The sequence below is a fragment of the Pleurodeles waltl genome, chromosome 11 (assembly GCF_031143425.1).
Source record: "Pleurodeles waltl isolate 20211129_DDA chromosome 11, aPleWal1.hap1.20221129, whole genome shotgun sequence".
NCBI lineage: Eukaryota > Metazoa > Chordata > Amphibia > Caudata > Salamandridae > Pleurodeles > Pleurodeles waltl.
The window spans coordinates 881,263,963-881,287,178 of record NC_090450.1 but is presented as its reverse complement, the minus strand read 5'-3'; the positions used below and the strand labels follow the sequence as shown (position 1 = coordinate 881,287,178).

The window sequence follows — 23,216 nt, the reverse complement described above, 5'->3', positions numbered from 1 at the left end:
GCCAATCTCTGACCAGTTGCTGCCACGTTCTTGCCATCAATAGTGGCTTGACATGCATCCTTCAATATCTTTCACAATTTCAGGGAACCATTCCTTCTCAAACACACAAACCAAGGTGATCTTACGAACCTTGACATTGTCTGCTAACAACCAGGAGTCACTGTCTCCATTGGTCTCCAGGGAATACACCACTAATCTTGACAAGCAGTCAGCAGCTTTATTATCTACACCTGGCAAGTATGACATTTGAAAATGTAATGCCACCAATCACTTGCAGATGTGAGAAGAGACAGAATTCAGCCCCTTCTCACCATCAATGGTTGATGATATGATTTAGCCACAAATTTAAGAACCTTCAAAAGCTATTTGAACTTTCTAATTGCTCAATACACAGCGAGGGCCTCTTTTACAATCATGAAAAATATTTCTTTTAAGCCCCCCTTTAAAGATCTGGAGACAAAGGCAATAGTGACCTCACCACCATCTTCATGCTGTTTTAACACAAATCCAAGACCCTCGTCACTGGCGTCCGTGGTCACACAACAAGGTGCATCTGGGATAAAACATTTTTAATAATTGTAACTAAGACATGCTTGCCTTCATGTGAACTGAGCACTTTTTCTAAGAAGGTTACAAATAGCACAAGAATGGCGGGCAATATTTGGAATGGATCTAGCATAAAAATCAGCCAGACCTTCTCCAGTGATGACATGTCCTAGATGTGAAATTTTCTAGTATTTCGGTCATAAGTCTCTGAAACACTGAGGCTGCAGAACAGAGACCAAAGGGGACCCTGATAAAGTGAAACACACCAAGTGGTGTGATAAATGTAGTAGGCTCTTTAGAATCATCACACAAATGCACCTGATTGTATGCAGAAAGTCAAGCATGTTAAAAAAAATCTTGGCATTTCTCATTAAACTTATAATATCCATAGTATTCGCCAAAAGAAATCTGTCTGCAAAAAATTCTTTGTTGAGCTGTCTCAAATCGACACGAATCTTTATCTCACCAGAACGTTTGGTCACAACCACTGGTACCACCCACTGAGAAGCTTCCACTGCTTCAATTACTCCCTCACATTTTAGGTGTTATAACTCCCTTTTTACAGCTCCTTGCAAGCTCAAAGATACATTCCTAACTTTACTCACTACCGACTTTGCTCCATCTTTCAATCATATACGATACATATACCCTTTTACACTTCCTATTTTATTGAAAAAAACGTCACCGTGTCAATTTTCCTAACCTAGACCTGGGGGAGGGGTCAGAATTGGGATCCAAATATATCCCCAAATGTTTTTGATGATGCTAGCTCAGCACTGTATCCCCTTTAACAGGAAAGTAAATCTTCCCAGAGACCCGATTCCCTCACAACTCTGTCAGCCTCAAGCAAAACCTCTCAATTCTAAAAACTTTCCTCCATAACTATAAGGAGTGACATCTGGAGGACACAAATATACACACCTGTCAAAATGATGGGCATAATCAACTTCAAGAACCAGTGAAAGTCTTGTTCCATGGTCCATCATCATAGATGCAGCCATACCATTCAAACAGACATCTGATAGGTGCTAGAGATACAATTCACATAGTTAATAATTTGTAGGACCACATCTGCTTCCTCAGAACCAATCTCATAAATATTTTCTTGTACTACAGAAGACTTAAAACAATTGGCATCATGTCCTATTTTCCTACACAGCTTACACATAGCCCTTAAGGCAGCATTGTCTTTGGAGTTAGCCAGGTGATTAGAACTTCCACATCTGTAGCAGGTATTTTTACCCTCGTGAACAACAACAGATTGTTTCTTATGGTTAGACACCACAAATTGAACAGAAGTAGACATTATAGTGTTATAAAGTAGAGCCCTCCTTGTTCTGGTATTAAAAGTAGGTTTATTGGAGAGACACCAGCCGGAGAAGGCAACTTCCATCAAGCATCAACAACTGCCACAAAACAGAATCCTTGGTTACTGGACTCAGTCATCATAAGGTTCTGTTGCCATAACAGTAAAAGTAGAACATAACACATCCCCCATCCCCCACAATTGACAAATAAAACTTATTACATAACAATAATACAAATTAAGGAGCATACAAAGGAAACATAACTGTTGATTATACACCTGCACCTTACATGCTAAGGTTTCATAGATTCATAATAAAATTGTTGGAACTTATACCCGCACAGTTAAGAAATCAGGATACATAATCTCTCAACCACACAGGTTTGTGATGTACTCTGATACCTCTATATACATTGGCTGGAAATGTAGTCTCAAATTTACTTTGTTGGTTTGCTTGGACCATGACATCATCAGAACTGGCTGGACATTTCCATTTCACAATCCGAGACATACTCCACATAGCATTGTTTTCCAACACCACAACATTTGTTTTCACCTCTTTAATTCGGAAAGGACCCATGAATGCAGAACTTCCTTTCTTCCAAAATCCAAGTTTCTTCACCAACACCATATCACCAACCACCCATTTAATTCTAGAAACACCATGTTTATCATCAAACCAAGACTTATACTGGTGTTGACATGTTCATCTGAGGTTAGGTCCTTGGGCCAGTTACTTATCCCATTGTTCTAACTGCAAGATTTTCCCACATCCATGCTGGATTAATTTTTGTACAACCAACTCTACCTCTCAAACTACGAAAAGGAGAAACCTTGGTAATGGCATTAGGAATATTACAGTGTGCCAACCACATTTCTCTGAGTATCCCCACTAGAGAAGTCCTAGTTTCAACAGCCCTTTGAACCCAAGACTTAACCATCCTATTCATGCGTTCAGCCAGACCATTAGCTTGAGGCAAATATAAGGCTGTCCTCAAATGAACAATGGCTATTGATTTTTTTTTTTTTTACTTTGCATTTCATGAGAGGTTAGTTGTACTACATTATCAGTCACTAAGTGATTTGGAACACCCTCACAAGAGAATTCCTCCTTCAGGAACTCAATGACCACCCTTGTATCTAATGCTCCCACACATTTAGTCACAACCCATTTGGACGTATAATCTACCAATAGCATTACATAACGTTCATTAGCAGGTAACAACTGAAATGGACCCATAAAATCTAACCCTAATTTCCTCCATGGTGTCTCAGGTACATCAAGCGGCGATGAGGGAGATTTGGCTAAACACTTGCTTTTGTCACTCTGTAAACACAACATACAGTCCTTTACCACTGTTTCCACTTCATGATCTAACCCTGACCACCAATACAGTTCCCTAAATCTGGATTTGGTTAGATTCCTACCAAGGTGACCCTCATGAGCCAAGTTAATCGTCTTCTCTCTTACTCCCCCAGGTGGTACAACTTCCAATCCCCTAAATAACTCCTCATTACAGAAATATAATTCTTCTTTCACAGTCCAAAAGCCTCTTAAGGAATCAGGAATACTCCTAAAATCAGACCACCCTTTTACTACGAAGTCTACCAATATTTTCCTGTTCTCGTCCTGTACTTTCGCCAATCTCCACTCAACTTCTGAAATTAACCTCTTCTCTTACCCAGTTGACAGCACGTCCAGAATCACCCTCCTCATCACCTTCAATAGAAGCATGTGATAAAAAATCTGCTACACAATTCTTTACTCCAGGTAAATATTCCACCTGAAAATGTAATTCTGTCAATTCCTCTAACCACCTTTTTATCCTGGGGGTCAACTCTTCATATGTCCTTGATGGAAACAATCTGGACAAAAGGTCTGTGATCTGTCTTGACCACAAAAGGCAAACCCCACAAGAATTTTTTTTAATGTTTGACTGCCCAGGAACAGGCCAGGGCTTCCCTTTCAATTACTGAATTGTTCTTATCCGCAGCTTTGAGAGAACGAGAAGCAAAAGCAATCGCTCCTTCTTCCCCTCCCACAATTTGAGACCGATCCGCCCCATAACCATTAATACTTGCATCAATAGAGAGTATGGTTTTAGCAAAGGCATTAAAATGGCCAAAGGTGGGCATTTTGCTGATGCTGTCCTTGACAGCGGCAGAAGCTGAAGCACAATGATCTGTCCAAACAAATTCACATCCTTTCTTCGAAAGGGACCTCCAGAGGTTGCACTACACACGCGAAATTCGCAATGAATTTGGAATAATATTCAGCCAAGCCTAAGAAGAACTTGACACCATCTTTATCCTTGGGTTCGGGAGCCTTGACGATAAACTCTACCAGTTCCAACTTAGGTCTGATACCTTCCCCAGAAATAGTATGCCCTAGATAAGTGACAGCAGAGACTCTAAACTTAATTTTTTCTTTCTTAACTGTTAGGCCAGATGAAGCCAACTTACTTAACAACCTTCTCAGGTTTTCATCATGACCAAGTAATGTCCTTCCATGAAAAAGGATATTGTCCTTGAAAAACAATACAGCAGGTATTCCACCTAATACGTTTTTCACAATGCGGTGGAAACAGGCAGCCGCTGAAGCTAAACCAAACGACATCCTTTGATATTGGTATACTCCAAGAGGTGTCACAAAAGATGTTAAATGCCTAGATTCAGCATGTAAAACAATCTGGTGATATGCCGGGGATAGATCAGGAACACTGAAAAAGTTTGATCCTCCAAGACTGGCTAACTGATGTTTGGTAAGGGTTGACAATCTACCCATGTATGTTTATTCAAATCCCTAAGATCTACACACATGCAAATGTGTTGCCCACCCTCCTTGGGAGCCAATACTACTGGTGACAACCACTCTGAAGATTCAATTTCCTGGATAATGCCTAAAGTCAACAATTTGTGTATCTCGTTTCCTAGAGGTTCCATCATCAGTTCAAAGTTCCTTAAGCATCCCAAAGTGTCACTTAAAACAGAGGGAAATTCCTTGAAAATAACAGAGTTGTTATCAACATTGTTCACCACCATCACCTGACACGGAGAATTCGAGTTTAATCTGATGCCCATGTCACGTTGATGGCGCCAATCCAACAGATTATCCCCTCGTTTAGCTACATATACTTTCCCAACAGTTTCTCTATTCAAGTATTGAATTTTCATGATCTTGTACCCTAGTACGTCAATCTTAGTCCCCCCATAACTTACTGGGTTAATGTCAGGTTCTACTAAGGGATTATAACTCTTACCAAATATCCTTTCCCAATTTTTGTCTCCTAACATGGTGTATACAGACCACGAATCAGCCAAAATAGTAATAAACTGGTTGTCTATCTTGATGGAACATTCAAGCATAACACCTTCATCAACTGTCTCAACATTCTCTATTATCTGGTTATCATTAGGTTTAATATTAACCACCATCTTGTTCGTGTTTTCTGACACTACATCTACACTTAGGGATTTGTCACCCTTGCTTTGCATGTGTGGGTTCAAATCCCACCCTCGTCGACCATGTGTTATAAAGTAAAACCTTCCATGTTGTGGTATTAAAAGTAGGTTTATTGGAGAGACACCAACTGAAGAAGGCAGCTTCCATCAAGCATCAACAACTGGCACAAAACAGAACCCTGGGTTACCGGAGTTCTCAGTCATCATAAAGTTCTGTTGCCATAACATTAAAAGTAGAGAAAAAAAAGTAGAACATAACAATTTTTTGCAACTCTCTTATGCAAAGCATAGAATGTTCAATAAGCTTAGCTGTACTTAACTTGGATCATTTTTTAGACCAAAGCTCTTTGTGTATTTTATCCCACTTACATTCAAGCATAAACTGATCCCTTATCCTTTCCTCTGTGTTTTTCTTGAAGTTACATGATGAAGCCAGTTTTCAAAGAGCTTTAAGATAATCCTCAACAAACTCTTCAATGCCTTTTCCTTTGCCAAAATATTATTATTGCACAAACGACACTTTGGGAAGAAACTATTAATGCAGTTTCTTAATAGGTGTTTCCAACTCATTCAAAGAAGTGTCACCATCATCTGTTACTCATGCTAGGAAGAGTCTCTAATCTTTCTTGACCCTCTGCTCCTTTACACTCTACCAACATAAATGCTTTCTTCTCAGGGGCCATATTTAGACCACAAACCTTCAAATAATTCATAAACGCTTTTTTTCCAATTCGCCCATGGAACAATGGGATCACCTGGTGTGGATAAGAGAAAAAGGGGGCGGATTTACTGCATGGTGATGCAACTGTTCAATTGAATATATATATATATAGATGTGTACCAAGAACAAAACACAAACCACATAAACCTGAAAACGCAGATAACATTATATAAAAATAACGCAAACGAGTAAGGACACCAATACCCGAAGTGGTACCTGAAATCCCCCTGTGAAAGGGTACCATCGGGTAAAACACCCTGAAGTGAAATATTCCTATGAGTCAGATTGTTTTGCAACAAGTAGATGTTGTTACTTTACCACATCCCCTAATCAACTAACTGCAGGTGTTGAAAGTTTTTGTAAACGTCTGGACATTTAAGTGCTTGAATGATATTCCATGGCTATTGCCATAAAAATGTCTGAAGGTAGAATGTGTCCCCTGCTCTACGCACAAGTTATTTATCCCTTCATTAGCATGGTAATGAAGATGTATGATACAGTAGATAAGTTACTAAAGAGTAGTTTCTGAAAAGTCATGGCAACAGGAACTCCGATTAGAGACAGCATCCCCTTCAAATTACTGACTCCTCATCTACTCACTTGTCATGAGGAAGAATTCAAACACTTCCCATCTTGTATCTTCTGCTCCTATGCAACATGCATGTATTGATAGTGTCTCTGAAAGTGGCCCCATATGTAGTGCAGGTTCCCTTCTTCCAATAATAACCAGTTTGGTGCTCTCACATTAAGAGTAGCATTTGAACTGTAAATGGCAGGGCATGCCTTTGCCCACTGCATGTCTGCTAGTGGATAATGCCTAATAATGTAGGTAACCATGTCCTATCCCTAGTACTTTCTCTCAATGTAAGTCATAACTACAAAACCTACCAAGTCCAGAAAATCATGAATGTGAAAGACCCTCTGTCACTGCTGTCACTGGATTGCTCTCCAACTATACATCAATGTCATACACATTCACTGACTTCTTGGCATTCAGTGTTCAACTCGAGGAGACCATCATCGCCGTCAAAGCATCGACCACAGTCATCCGCAACTGTCACACCATCAGTGATGAGTTCGCCGTCAACTGTGTCAAAACCAACATTGACAGAAACGCGTGTAACAGCGACACGTGCAATCGAAAAAAGCAAGATTGACATCAACTCCTTCACCGTCGTCATCAAAGAGGCAGAAAAAGTCTTTCTCCTTCTGCGTCTCCAACAGTCTGGTCATTATTACCATCTTCAACTCATGCTTAATCATTAAACCAAGTTAGACCTTCACTGGTCTTGCAACCTCAACTCTCTCCAAACAAAGAGATTGAGCGAAGAGACAAACTTTTTTGTGTGTTCCAAAATAGCTACATCACTGGATCCTGCACCTTTACCTCCTCGCCCAGGAAAACAAATCATTATATTTAAAGACCCAGTTCAAACCCCTCATAGGCTACTTGATGTTTCTCCTCCAGTGCTTTTCTAAAGCAACTTCCATGTCTCCAGTTAGGAAATGAAATCAATCTTCCCCACAGAATTCTACATAGAGCATAAGTAACTCTCTTCCTAGTACTCCAGTCCATAGATCCTGCTCTTCCTATTCTCATTTGGATGTGTCTAAAACATCTACATATCTATATAACCTGCAAAACTGAAAGTCCTGTTAGTGATTCCTCAATCAACAATATCTGCAGTACTTGAAACCTGTTGTCCACCGGTAACTCAAAAACCTCTATTGCCTAAGTTCCCTCTCTTTTAGAAATAGCAGAGGACAAATTATTAACTCCAACTACAGTCAAGACAGTAACACCACGCCTACTGAAGGAGTGGAAAACCCCACCACAAGACAGATTTCCTCAAAGCAGGCCCAAATCCTGATTCAGGTATTTTCACAGTGGTCTGAGACCAAGCATACATCATCCCCAGATTCCCTGCATCACCAGAGAGGGAAAGTAAGAAGCTCTACGGCATGGGCAAAAAGATGAAATAGGAAATATGCCATTTTCTGTGCCATCTCTCTTCAGACAGCAAACTGAGGAAGAGATGTTGCACATGAAGGACAGGGCTGAGACAATAAGTTGGGAGACCGAGAAAGCAAAAGTAGTTATTCAAAAGAGCAGTTTAGGCCAAGAGAAATGCAATACTTTTATCAGGGAGTTCAATCCTCGAAATGGTTGTATCAGTCGCTGCAACAAAACAAACAGATGTTAAAAGCCACAGCAACACAAGAAGTACCTAAAAACCAAGAGGGCTCCTTCAAGGAAGTTCTATTACAGAGAAAGACGTGCCCCTGGAAACCAACAATAAGGCTCAAACTCTCCTCCAGCACTTACACACTTCTGTAGGAGCAGTTTTCCTGTCTCAGTTGGAAGAGTTGAAGTTAATCAAGCATCATAATAAAGAGATACTCACTACGATTCAAGGTGATTTCACCAAAACCTTCATTAAATCAACAACAGGCAGCATTAAGGAAGGAGTCACACATCATGTTATCAAGGCAAGCAGTAGAATTCAGTAAAAAAGGAGTGTACTCAGTACTAAAGAATGGTCAGTCACAGCATTTCTGACCAATCTTAGATCTTCGATTTGTCAAAAAGTTTGTCCTAAAAAATTTGGGATGCTGTACCTTTACCAAATTTTGCCACACACAAAAAAGAACTTGTGAGGCATCCTTCTAACCTCAAATTTCTCACCTTTGGAATAATTCCCACCTGTCAGACTGGATCCTGAAACTTTCAAAGCAGTTTTTCTGTGCACCAAGTGGCATTGTGCGGCTCCATGCCAACGTCGTTACGCTGTGCAAGTGACCACCCGTGCGTGCTGATGTCAGTTCCTTTCTTTCCGTGTGTTTAGGTTTCTGGTCTTCAACCAGACTTTTCATCAAATGATTTTCTAAGGTGGAAGAGAAATGTGGCACCCTAAAAACCACAGGGATCAAGCCGTGTAGGGACTGTTGCAAACAAATGTCTGTGACGGACCCTCATGAAGTGTGTTTGTGGTGACTGGCCTCAACCATGATTCGAAGGCCTGTGGTGACTGTACCCAGATAAACGTGAAAAACATATGGAAATGCAAAGCTAAGCTCTACATCGTCATGTACAAGAAGAATTTGCACTGTGATTGATTGAATTAAAAAAAAAGGTCCTGTTCCCAAAGTTGTTCCTGTTGCACATAAACGTTGCGATCAGTGTCTTTCAGGAAGTCAAATTGAAAACATAAGAAATCCATGTGGGAAATAGTCCCTTTCCACCACTCTCAAACTCCAAAAAGGGCATGAAGGTGTCAGCATGCCTCCCAGTCTTGCTTCCGGTTTCCATCGGAGTCATTTCTTTTTGGTTCCTACGCAACCTGAGTTTCCTGGTCTGTTGGTGACATTACAAGTGTAAGGTTTCTGGGAGTCTATGCTGCATATTTTCTGCAATTTACTGGCTCCCAACGCACGCCTTTGGGCTCCAAGGAACTGCTGGGGCCTCCATCGGACTTCTGCTGGCACATCTGCCCTCAGTACTGTGTGCTCTTGGACCCGTATTGAATTCAGCACCAACTCCTGTACCAGATTTGGCTCTGGTGCCATCCTCTGAATCAGTCCCGCTTGCGTCAACATGAAAACTAATGCCATCTTCGTCCTGCTGCAGATGCAGTCCAGGGCACAAACAAAGTTCCTTAGGACAAGTGATGATGAGGGGGACACTCTGTTCCTAATCATTACACTGATCTTCTGTATTTGAGACTTACAACATGCCAGTAAACTAGATACCTCACTAGAGACAGAGGTAAACACCACCTTATCCTCCAACAAAAAAATCAACCTTTTTTTTTTGGAGTAGTGCGAAGAGCAGCAAAAGCTCTAGACTTGCAATTGCATAAACTAGAAACCAAAGCCAATTTATTGACTGAAATTCTTCAACCAGGTCCAACCTAATCTGAATCACTATTACCTTTTAACATGCCCCTTATGGTTGCACAAATGGCTAATTAGTCTAAGCCATGTTGAGCCCCTCTGATTAGCTAGCATGTGACTAAGTGGCTCAGACTAGACCCTGAATTTTTTATGAAACACCCAATGCCTGTAAGTCTTTCTGTGCAGATGTTCACAAGTAAAGTCAATCGAAATTCTTTTCTTTCAACACCTTGCCCACCTAGGGAATCAAAATGTATTAATGCCTTTGAAATGAAAATGGTTTCCTCTTCTAGCCTGGCTTGTGCTCCTTATGGAGAAGTACATCTGTTCTTTATGGGACATGGCCAGGTTGATCTAGACGACCATTCTGGAGGACCTCAGAGATTTACTGGTCCAACGATACAAAATGGACTGGATGCAACATAGTATGGATTATAGTATAGATTGCCTGCGTGCCTGGATACCACTGACTGCATAGGCCATGCAATTGGCAATAGCATAGTGCTTTAGAAGGCATCCCTGATTGTGATTAACCAGGTTTTCAGGGGATGCCAAAACTTCCTTTATGGCCAAGCCCTTTGATGGATTTGAACTGTATCGAGAGAAGGCTGAGCAGTTCTAAGATAGTGACTCCTGAGCTCAGTGCTTGAGGTTATTGTCCGAAGCCAGACAATTTCACCAGCAGTAAAGAATGTTTAGGGGCTATGCCAGAGGAGCAAACCCAGCCCTTTCTGGGCAAAGCACATGCTTTTAGTCAAGGCCGTTCATTCCTGGAGGGACAGGTATTCTCTAATAATTCCTCCTCTGCTGCAGTGGCTCCTAGGGCACTTTGATCTGCTCTCCCAGACCCACAACCATCCACTAGGATCAGGATACTATATTTCCTCCCCAAAAGGAGACCCATTATGTCAGGCCTTACAACTTGTTCAAATGGACTATGCATCCATTCCTTTCATTTGGTGCCTACCTTTTATTCTCCACCATACCGGAATGTTTCTCAGCGGACGACTCTGCTGTTGTGATGCAGAAAGTCAAATTCCTGCTGCCGAAAAACATAATAAAGTGGGTGCCGAACTCTGCGAGAGGTGAGGGATGCTATTCGCTCTAATTCCTCATCTCGAAGAAGGATGTATTCTGGAATCTTGGCCATATCATGCCTTTCTGAAAAACAGCAAAATCAAATTTGTTACTCTAGACCAGATCTATCAAGCTCTGAATCCAGTGGACTGGATGGTGTCCCTGGACTTGCAGGGCATATATTTTCATATACCCATCTCATTTGTAGTACTCAAGGGCTTAGTTCCACAGCCGTTATGGTGGGTTCGGAAGATTTCTAGTTTGTTGTGCTGCTCCTCGGCCTTATCTTTGCCCATCAAGTAATCGCAAAATTGATGGCAGTATATGCAACTCATCTTCAGAGGTTGGGAATACATGTTCATGTATGACTGTTTGCTCAATGCAGGCTGGAAGTGGTCATGCACAAACTATCTTTGAACAATTGCGGGGCTCTTGATCACTGTATGGTTCTCTCGTAGGGGGATCTCCATTGATAGTCATAGGCATTTGAATAGTTCTGCCCACGTACAGGTATACTGGAGAACTTCTCTATATAGTCTCTTCTTAAGTGTAGACGTTCGCCTTGCTTCAGTAAGGCCTGTAGAGGCACTTAAGAAAGAACATAATTTGTAGCTTAGTCAAATAGGCTTTAGTGGTGTAATTATTCAGACTGTCCTTAGAAGAGTGGTAAAACCCCCTAAAATGTATAATTTGAGGTAAATGTTTACACCAGATCTCAAATCTCCTTCACAAATCCTTTTCTGAAAAATAAGAGCTGAAGAATAGAAAGGCAGCATAGCACCATAGGCGGCTATTATGTGAGTGAAAAACAGGGACTGTGCTTTTAAGTTTGCAGAGACCACCAGTATCCCATCATGCTCATCAGGTGGCAGTTGCCTCAGTTCTTTTTGACAATAAGTACCAGTGATAGGTAAGTCTAATACTAGTCTCTGTTCTGTACACCGGGAAGGTGTGATGGCTGCTTAAGACTTCAATGGAGAATCCCCTATGAGAGAACTGGAGTTACAGGTAAGAAACTATTCCTTCTTTCGCAGGGGATCCCCATTGATAGTCATAAGCATTTGAATAGAATAGCAAGCACATCCCCACTAAACGCAGTGGAAAGAACAGAGGAGAGAAGATCAGACTAGACAAATAAATTCCTGAGGGCGGCTTGTCCTTCTTGAGCATATCCCCTAGCATTGGAGTCCGAACAGTAGTGTTTGGTAAATGTGTGAACAGATTTCCATGTAGCTGCCTTATAAATTTCAACAATAGGGACATTACTCATTAGAGCAGTTGTAGCTGCATTGCCTCTTGTAGTATGGGCCTGAGGTTTCGCCATAAAAATGTTGTTGGCCTTTTGATAACACAAAAGTATGGGGATACAATCCAGCTTGAAATGGATTGTTTGGAAGTGGCTTAACCTGTGTGGACCTGCCCATAATTGATAAAAAGCTGGTCCGATCTGCACAGGTCGCATGTCTTGTCTAGGTAAAACCTCAAGGCTCTCCTTACATCCAGGGAGTAGAGTTCTCTCTGCTGGAGTAGAAGCATTCTGAAAAAAGTAGGCAAAGAAATTGTTTGGTTGACATAAAAATCCGAAATAACTTTGGGAAGAAATTTCGAATGGGTTCTAAGAACTACCTTATTAGAGTGGAAAACTGTAAGAGGTTTGTTAGCACATAACGCTTGGATTTCACTAACTCTACGAGCTGAAGTAATAGCTACTATGAAAGCTGCTTTCCAAGAGAGATTTTGAAGAGGTGCCTTATGAATAGATTCAAAAAGATCTTGCATTAAATGTGAAAGGACTATGTTAAGCTCCCAAGGAGGAGAAGGGCGTTTTATGGGAGGGAAGACCTTTTTAACCCCCGCCACTGCCACATCACAGGCCATCTGGGAAACCTGCACTGGCTCCTCGTCGACAAGAGAATCACCTTCAAACTCCTCACCCAGGCTCACAAAGCACTGCACAACACCACACCAGAATACCTCAACAGAAGCCTCTCCTACACCCTGGCCCGGCAACTCGGCAATCAGCAGAACTACAACCGGTGGCAGATCATTCACGCACCAGAAGAGACTATATAAAGAAGTGCTCCAGGATACCTGCATGTGGGCAGAACTAGTCAAATGCTTATGACTTAAATGGAGATTACTCTACAAGAGAACTGGAGTTGTGGATAAGAAACTATTCCTTTTCTATCAACAAGCTGAAGTCTTAACATGAACTCTAAGCAGAGTATTCCCTTCATCTGGCCTATCCTGGAAACAGTAGTGTTCAATGCCTTTCCACTTCCCCAGTGAGCCTAAAACACGATATAATCCTGACATTTCAGGTTTCATCATGGGTGTTTTTAGAAGGATTTGAGGCTTCCTGAGCTCCTGGGCTGTGCATCTTTCTCTTACCAAACGCCAGACGAAACAAAGGAAACCTGCAGTGTAACCTAAGGTTTCAATGGACCCAGCTCTGTCCAGCTCTTACAAGCAACATCTTGTGATCTCATGTGGTGGCAGACAAGCATTAGCCTAATAATTGGCAGGCCACTCTCCCATCCCAACCCGGGGATCTCTTGGAACAGATTAATTATTATTGGGTTGGGGAGGCCATGTGGAGGAGGTGTAGAAAAGGGACTTCTGGGCTCCAACAGTCTCCATTCAGCTCTATATCAATCTTTTGGCGCTTTGGACAATCCTCCTGTCCATGAAAGCATTTCTACTGATCATCAAGGTAAGACTTGTAGAGGTCGTAACTGACAGCACAACTGCCTTATGGTACTGCCACTAGCAGTTTTCGTTGTTTCACATTGTCCACCGAGGGTTCCGAGCCTATTGCTGGTGAATAACTCAACCTGACTTCTGGCCCCATGCGTTCAGGAAGGGCCCCTATTGGCTCCTCACCGGCGGGCCCACCCCAACTGCCATTTGTGCCCCTTGGATCCACAGGTGCATCCCGACCTGCGCTCGTCATATCACATCAACACTCCCCTCACGCCGGTCCCGCTATAGATGCTCACTGCACCCTCCTGCACCCCAGAGGGGCATCGTCCAACACAGACTCCGATGCTGAATGGAGCCATACCCTCCAGGCCGGAGTCTGAGCCCTGTTCCTGTGGGTAAGACTTGGGGAAGATTGGGAGGAGTCACAGCACACTGAAGAATACCAGCCGCTGGATCCAAACATTGACCGGTGTGGAAACCTGTCCAGATACTGGCACGGTCTGTCCTCCTTCACTCGCTACATAGGAGGAGGCCTCTGTTGCTATGGTGGTGAGAAGGGAGGCCAAGGTCCTGGACCTTAGCTTGCCTTCAGTGGCATCAAGACTAACGTTCTGACAAAGTTGATTTAGCCAGGAGTTACCCCGTAGAACCTCTTCTCCCATTTAATGAAGCCCTTACTGATGTCTTGCTAGGGGCCTGGTCAAAGCCCTGCACAGGGGCTCCTGTGAACATAATTGTCATCTGTCGCTATCTGCCCCCTTGGGGAAACCCCAGACTACTAATGCAACACCCTACCCTAGAGAGCCTGGTGGTCCAAGCCTCCACTTCACATATAAATCCTAGCACATTCCCTACCACCCAAACTGATAGCAAATTCAAGAGGCTGGATACCTTAGGCAAGAAAATATTTTCTTCTGCCAGCCTGACACTGTGGTCCATGAACACTACATGCCTTTTTGTTTGTTATTCCCATTCACTTTAGGATTCGGGTGTGTGAGTGCTGTCCATGGTACCAGAGGAGCCTCGTACATACTCTCCCAAGTTATGGTAGATGTGAGAGAGATGCAGCAAATTTAATTAACTAATGTGGGCCAGACACAACTGACTCGCTAGACAGTGTGACTTTTTTCAGTAGCATTTCGGCACAATGCCTGGCTAAAGACGACTGGCTTTTTAGGGAATGTCCAAACTTCGCATATGGGCATGCACTCAGCGTTGGAGGTCTTCAAGGATAATAGAGCTATGGCCTTGTCCTTGGGCCATTTCATGGCCTCCCATCAATCTCAGTCCACTTTTTGCTCTTTGGTGGCCATGGAAGGGGCTTCCAGTCGCATCATGACCTGTCGAGCCATCACAGCACGCAAGTCTTCCTAGCTTGGACGTGGTACCCACAGACCCCGTGGGTCAGGCAGCCAGAGGTTGGAAGAGTCCAACCCCCACTCCCAGAACAGCCGCAGCCTCCAAATCGTTTCGTTCGCCCTCCAACCATCAAGGCAACCAGTGTGAGGCAGGATGCGCCATCATCTGCATCACTGGAGGTTAGTAACATCAGACCGCTGGGTTCTTCAGATTGTCCGAAGGGGCTACTCCCTCTCCTTCGTGACTACCCCTCCACTCATGCCAACTGCTTGTGACAAGCTGACGAAGGACTATCTCTGCCTGAAGTGGCGACTGTCTTGGCCAAGGGGAGCTATAGAGAGGGTGCCAACACCAGAAGTAGGTCATGGTTGTTATTCCCACTACTTCCTGGTGCCCAAAAAGGACAAAGGCCTTTGTCTTCTAATAGACCTGCCCCCTCTCAATTTCTCCCTCAAAAAAGGACAAAATCGAATACTCATGCTCACTCAAGTCCTGTCTGCCTGGACCCATGAGACTTAATGGTTGGTTGTGTTGGGCTTGCAGGACGCATATTTTCACATCGCTGTCCTGCATGCTAATAGGCGTTACCTGCAGTTCAAGGTAGGCCTCGAGCATTCAGTTCAGCATGCTCCATTTTGCCCCTGACCAGCTCCCTCTGGGTGTTCACCAAGGTGATGGCAGTGGTTGCAGCTGATCTGCGATGATCAGGGGTGACAGTCTTCCCCTATCTCGACGATTGGCTGTTGAAGGCCAGAGTGCCCCAAGCAACCATCTCCAGACTACGGCTGATCTGCACTCGCTGTGTTCACTATCAATGTGCCGAAGTCACACCTGACTCCCTCTCAGACACTCCATTTCATTGGAGGTATTTTGGACACAGTATAGTTTCGGGCGTATCCACCTGAACGGGGAATCCGGGATATTCAGGCTGTGATACCAATGTTTCAACCTCTATCCTGGGTTTTGGTGAGACTGACTCTGAGGTTGTTGGGTCTCATGTCCTCCTTTATCCTGCTTGTCACGCATGCCCCCTGGCATTTGTGGGCTCTGCAGTGGGCCCTGATGTTCCAAGGGGTGCAGCATCAAGGGAATCTCTAAGACATGGTCCAGATCTCGGAAGGAACTGCACAAGACCTGCAGGGGTGGTTAAGTAAATGCAACTGGGTCAGTGGTAGACCCCTCTCCCGTCCCCAAACAGATCTGACAGTAGGTACAGATGTGTCACTCCTGGGATGGAGCAGCCATATGAGAGAGGTGGAGATCAGAGGCCTCTTATCTCCAGCAGAATCAGGACTCCACATCAACCTACTGGAGTTCCAGTCGATTCAGCTGGCATTGAAAGCCTTTCTACCCTCCATAAAGGGAAGGCTAGTGCAGGTGTTCACAGACAACACCACTGTCGGGTAGTACTGCAACGAATTGGATAAGGTTGTGGACCCTTTGTCAAGAGGATGTCCAGCCATGTCTTTCGATATGATAGCAACGTCGGGGCATATCCCTGATTGTTCAGCACCTGGTGGGCTCTGTGAACGCCATAGTGGATAAACTCAGCCAAAGATACCTAGCTGATCACAAGTGGCACCTACATCTGGATGTGGTGCAAGGTCTGTTTCGGTAGTGGGGAGAGCCTTGCTTAGATCTGTTATTCACTGCAGAGAGCACACCATGTCAGCAGTTTTGCGTACTGCAGATTCCAAGGCGGCTCTTGCTTGGAGACGCTTTTCATCTCAAGTAGAGCTCAGGCCTCCTGAATGCCTTTCTGCCCATACCACTCCTGCCCAGACTTCTCAATAAGATCAGGACTGACTGGGCCCAAGTCATCCTTGTGACTCCGGACTGGGGTTGAAGAGTTTGGTATCCTGAGCTGTTGAGCATGGCCATCGATCCTGCGAACAGGCTGCCCCTTTGGTAGGATCTTCTGTGGCAGCAGCAGGGAAGGGTTCCATTCGAATCTGGCAATGCTCTGTCTTCATGTGTGGAGATTGAGCACAGACAGTTGACAGCTTTTGACCTTCCGCCCAAAGTCTGCAACTTTATCTTGGTAGCCTGGTATTCCTCTACCAAGACCATATAGGCCTGAAGTTTGTGACATGGAGTGAAGAAACAGATTGACCCTCTTTCTACTCCCCTCTCTCTGGCCTTTCTCTTGCCCAGCAGGGCTCTGCTTTGGGCACCTTAAAGGGCAATCTTTCTGCCATCTCAGCCTTTCTGCATTTGCCGGATCAGCCTTCCCTATTCTGATTCCCTACTGTATATAGGGTTTTGAAAGGTCTCCAACACGTTTCCTCTTTCACCTTTTATCATGCCTCAGTGGGACCTAAATTTAGTACTCACTTTTATCATATGTACTCCCTTTGAGCCACTGGAAGAAAAAAAAAAAAAAAATCATGCTATGGGTTCCAGAATGACCATAATCCCCATTAAGCTCTGAATACAGAGCTGAACACAGAAAACAAAACCAGACAAAAAACAGTACAATTGCAAACAGCAAATAATCAAATACAATTTATTGAATAATGTCTAAATAGTATATATTAAATCTAATAAATTGATGAAAAAATAGAAAAACTAACTGAAAAAACATGATTAAAGCCACCACCTATATTAAAAACCAAAGGAAATTCACAATCATACTTACTCAATCACACTCTAAAAATACACCTGAGTACCAAGAAAATTCAAACAAAAAACGAAAAACAGCAGTGTTTCTCCTAGTGATATTAATCAGAATTATGAACTGTAAATCAAGTAAAGAGACGGGAAAAAAAACAATATTCCTTTTTTACATTTATGTAAAGTCTCTTAGATTAATTGCTTTTATAGTTATGGTGGAACATCCATCCAATCCAGAATCTTGGTCCCGGTGTGTAGGTGCCGATGTACCTTTCGGTGAAGTGTGCCCCAAACAGGACACTCACCTTCATCAGGGCACACAACTGATTTAAATGCCAATAATGATCCCGGGGGGACAATAGCAATTCTCATTTAAATACTTAGGAAGCTGTTATAGCTCCATTTTAGATGAAACAAATATGGGTTGAGGGATCTCCTACTAAAGAGACTTGCAATATCTAGACCTCATTACATTTCCTTAATCTCAAGGCAAATGTATGTACATAGGAGAGGTGTTGTTCAGTCTCGCAAGCAAGTCACAATAACCTGGCCTGCTTCCACAATATGTGCCAGAATATATCGATACTGAGGGCCCCATTGTTAAGAATATTGCTGCGGAGGTCTAAATCGCCATACGACCTAAATTTAGTACTCACTTTTATCATATGTACTCCCTTTGAGCCACCACACAGCTGTCCTAGCAGGCTCCTTATAATCAAAACAGCCTTTCTGGTGGCCATAACATCTGCCCGGAGGGTCAATGAGGTCCAGGCTTTGTCATCTAAGTCTCCATACCTCAACATCTTCCCTGACAAGCTGGCCCTTCGACCCAGAGCTTTCTTCCTTCCGAAGGAGGCCACTCCCTTTCTTGTAGGCCAATCCATCACCCTGCCTACCTTTTTCACTCTGTCACATCCCTCTAAAGAAGAGGAGTGACTCCATCGACTAGACCCAAAAAGAGTGTTGTCGCTCTACCCTGACCGCACAAAAGAGTTCTGGGTAGACACACAACTCTTCATGGGGTATGTAGGAGAAAGTACCCTCTTTTCAGCATGGCTACCCCCACTTTGTGCATGCTGTCAGTGTGTTTTGACTGTTTTCACTGGAATCCTGCTAACCACGACCTCAGTGATTGTGCTCTCTCCCTCTAACTTTGGTTGCTTAGGACTTTGCACAACCCACAATTGAAATACTGATGCCCCCATATAAGTCCCTAGTATATAGTACTTGAGTACCCAGGGCATTAGGGGACCACAGGTTCCTCGTGGGCTGCAGCATGTATGGTGCCACCCATGGGAGCTCATGCAAAATTTGTCTGCAGGCCTACCGTTGCAGCCTGAGTGAAACGGTGCATGCACGCTTTCACTACAGGCCACTGCACCAGGTCACTGTTAGTCACCCCTATGGTAAGCCCTCCTAGCCAAGAGTGCAGGGTAAAGGGACCTGTGTGTGAAGGCACCCCTGCATCAGTAGAGGTGCCCCTACGCACTCCAGCTCCATTGCACTGGACTTCATAAGTGCTGAGAAGCCATTTTACCTGTGTACTGGACACAGGTAAAATGTGTCCAGCTGCATAATGGTAACTCCAAACCTGAGCATGTTTGGTATCACACATGTTGGAATCATACCCCAATACTGTTGTCAGTATTAGTTGTATGATTCTATGCACTCTGGGGCCTCCTGAGAGGACCCCCAGCACTGCTCCTACTAGCCTTCTGGGGTTTTCCGGGCAGCCCGCGCTGCTGCCACCCCTCAGACATGTTTCTGCCCTCCTGCTGCTTGACTAGCTCAGGCAGAGGAAGGCAGAACAAAGGATTTTCTGTGGGAGAGGGAGGTAAAACCCTCTCCCTTGGAAATAGGTGTTACATGGCTTGGGAGGGATAGCCTCCCCAAGCCACTGTATGCTTTGAAGGGCACATTTGGTGCCCTCCTTGCATAAACCAGTTTGCACCAGTCCAGGGACACCGGTCCCTGCTCTGTTGCAAAACTAGACAAAGGAAAGGGGAGTGACCATGAGCTCCTCCAGGTGGCCACTCGATTCTGCCCTCTTGAAACCAAGATGTGCAGAGGCCCCTGGGAGCATCTCAGTGGCAAGGTCAGACAGGTGATTTTAGAGCCCCCCCCGGATGGGTGGTCACTGTGCAAGGTGATCAAACCCCCTTTTAAGACTATATAGGCACTCCCTTCCAGGTGGGTCCCCAGATTTGACATGCAAGACTCCACCCAGACTCCTCTGCATTGTTTCCGTCTACTTCTGGCCACTGGATTCACAACTGGACTCTTCAGGGACCGACAGGTCTGCAACTTCTGAGAGGACATCTCTGTGCAACATTGTTTCTCTGGCTCCTTCCAGCAACTGCAACATTTCCCCGGCTTTGCATCCTCTGGTGTTGGCGAGACTTCATCCTGCACCAAGAAGCAAGAAGGAATCTCCCTTGGAGTGAAGGAGTCACTCCCCAGCATCTGCAGGCACCTACAGCAACAACGTCCGGCTGTGGGGATCTGCTCTCCTCTGGGGCTGTGTCGATCCTGCATCACAGATTGTGGTCTGGAGTGGGCTCCTTGGTCCACTCTCTCCGCTGTCAAACTTGGGAGACGGTGAGTCCTTGCCTCTCCTTGCAGGACAGTACCCCTGTGCACCACGACTCTCGCAGCAACCAAGGCTTGTTGTCTTGTTGTCTAAGGGATCTTCAGGCTCCGAGTAGCCACACCCTCCAGCACTTCATCCTGCCAGGAACAGTCTACTCTTTGCTGCTCCAGCTACGTGGGACTCCTCTCCTGGTGTGCTGATTGGGCCTCACTGGAACTTACTGTGCCTGCTGCCAGTGGATTGCCTGTGGGAGCTTCAACTGCTTCTACTGACGCTCCCAACTGCTGAGGTTCAGTCTGGGTTCCCCTCCAAGAGTCGAGTCCCCTTGACCCTGCTGGTTCTCTTCAGCCTTGCAACTCTTCTTTTGCTTTCCATTGGGACAACATCTGCACCGCTCCAAGGACTCCTCTTCAGCTCCTGGGCTCCACAGCTGGTCGTCTTCTTCCCCTGTCGACCCGGGTCTTCATCCACAGAAGGGTGGGTAGTGGCTCCTGCCCCTAATGGACACTTCATTGTGGACTGGACTCTGACCCCTTCTATTGCAGGTCCTCTTCTTCCAGAATCCACCTTTGGTTCCCTCTGGTCTGGTCCTGTTCTTGCACAATCCATTTTCTAAGTCCTCTTGCTAGTCCTTGGGAAGACCAGGTACTTACCTCTGCTCTCCTTGTCGTAGGGGGTCACTTAGGTACTCACCTCATGGGGTCCCTAGTTCTTCCAGTTCCCCTCTAACTACTCAATATCCTTGGGTGGGGTGGGGGACTTCACTTTGCATTTCACTATGTTAGTATATGGTTTGGCCCGCCCCTATGGCCCTCACTATTTTCTACAATTCTTGCTAGTGCTTGTTGTTTCTTAGAGAGTGTGAGAGAGAGAGAGAGAGAGAGAGAGAGAGAGAGAGAGAGAGAGACACTCTTCAACAAAGCAAGCTCTGTCATCGCACCTCAACTCCAGAAGATCATCAACAGTTCCCTCAAGTCCGGCACTTTTCCGGAGAGCTGGAAACAGTCTGAGATCAACGCCCTCCTCAAGAAACCTAAGGCAGACCCAAAGGACCTCAAGAACTTCCAGTCCATCTCCCTGCTCCCCTTCCCATCAAAAGTCATAGAGAAAATTGTCAACAAACAATTGACCTTTTCCTCGAGGAGAACAGCACTCTAGACCCATCCCAATCTGGATTCTGCAGCAACAACAGCACCGAAACTGCCCTCCTCGCCGACACCGTCTGTCACCACGACGCAGGAATCCACAACAGAGCCCTGGACTGGATCACCTCCTTTCTCACCGGCAGAACTCAGAGTGTCCGCCTCCCTCCATTCCACTCTGAAGCCGCTAAAATCATCTGTGGCTTACCCCAGGATTCGTCCCTCAGCCCGACCCTCTTCAACGTCTACATGGCTCCGCTCGCTAACATCGCCCGATCCCACAACCTCAACATCATCTCATACGCTGATGACGCCCAGCTGATCATCTTTCTCACCAAGGACACCGCCAAGACAAACCTCCATGAAGGAATGAAGGCCATCACCGAATGGATGAAGAACAGCTGCCTTAAACTGAATTCCGACAAGACTGAGGTCCTCGTCTTCGGCTCCACCTGCTCCGCATCGGACAGCTCCTGGTGGCCTGCCACACTGGGCAGGCCCCTGCATTGAGTTTACATATTATTTTTTAACAGCTACATTAATTTTTCTGTGGTGCTGTACTGAACTGCCAGACCTTTAAATTGCATTTTGTTTGTCGGTGTAAACAAGTGTCTTTTAAGTGTATGTATAAAAATTAACTTGCACTTTCTGATTTCAGATTCAAGCAGAAGAAGCTACTGAAAACAGATCAACCGAACACCAGAGAACAACATTTGTGAAGCAGTTAAAACTTGGGAAGGTGAGCACTACTCATGCGCTTCCAGATTCAAGAGGTTTCATCAGGATGATAGCTGCATTTTAACATATGCCATAGCTGGAGTTATTTGCATGAGTGCAGCACTTAAATTAAACTGATTTGTATATGATTCGTCTTTGGTAATTGTAGGAGGCTGGCCTGGTTTGTAGTGGGTACCTTGGGTACTTACACCTTATACCAGGTCCAGTTATCAATTATTAGTGAAATGTAGTAGTGTTCTAGCAGCTTAGGCTGATAGAGGTATCTATAGAAGAGCAGCTTAGGCTGGACTAGGAGACATGCAAAGCTCATGCAATACCACTTATAATTACACAGTACTTATACACAAGTAAAGACAATACTCAGTGTTACCAAAAAGAAAGGTATTTATTTGGGTGACACAGTACCAAAAATATCTTAGAGACAATACTCCTTCTTCTGGAGGTAAGTATTATACACAATATATACACTAGACACCAAAATTAGACAGTAAATAGTCATAGAACAATGCAAACAGTAGGAAACCCTATAGAATGCAATGGGAGAAAATCGGTCTAGGGGCAACACAAACCATATACTAAAAAAGTGGAATGTGAATCACAAATTCCCCCCTAGACAAGTGTAGTGTGTGCAGAATCGCTGGGAGAGTAGGAATTCAGTAAAGGTAGTTAAATTACCAGAGTCCAGAAAAGCAGGAGTAAAGTACTGCAAGTTTCCTTAGGACACACTACACCTCGTTTTTGGGATTTTGCAGCAGCCAACCAAGTCTGCAAAGAACAACTGCTGGATTATTGGACCTGAAAACCTGCAAAGGAAGGGGACCAAGTCCAGAAGTCGAAAGAAGTTCCAGGAAGGACAGGAGCCCCTGCCAACCCAGAAGAGGGTGCAAAAGAAGAGTCCACAGTTAGTTGAAGACTGCAGAAATGCACCTTAGGAAGATGCCAGCGGTTTCCTGCATGATGCAAAAGATGTCCCACGGCGTGAAGATTGTTGCAGACGAGATTTCGTGTTGGAAGGCACCAACAAGCCTTGGCTACGACAAAAGTGCTATTTGCGTCAAAATGGTG

General features: G+C 44.5%; 1 protein-coding gene across 4 annotated transcripts in view; it reads left to right on the top strand.

Annotated features, from left to right (window-relative positions):
- USP30 (ubiquitin specific peptidase 30) overlaps positions 1-23,216 on the top strand; it is a 461,500-nt gene that overhangs the window by 190,938 nt on the left and 247,346 nt on the right. For all 4 annotated transcript variants that reach the window (XM_069214769.1, XM_069214766.1, XM_069214765.1 and 1 more), the window contains one exon: positions 22,072-22,152. In XM_069214769.1, the coding sequence (XP_069070870.1) occupies positions 22,072-22,152 (81 nt within the window). The remainder of the gene's footprint in view (positions 1-22,071; positions 22,153-23,216) is intronic.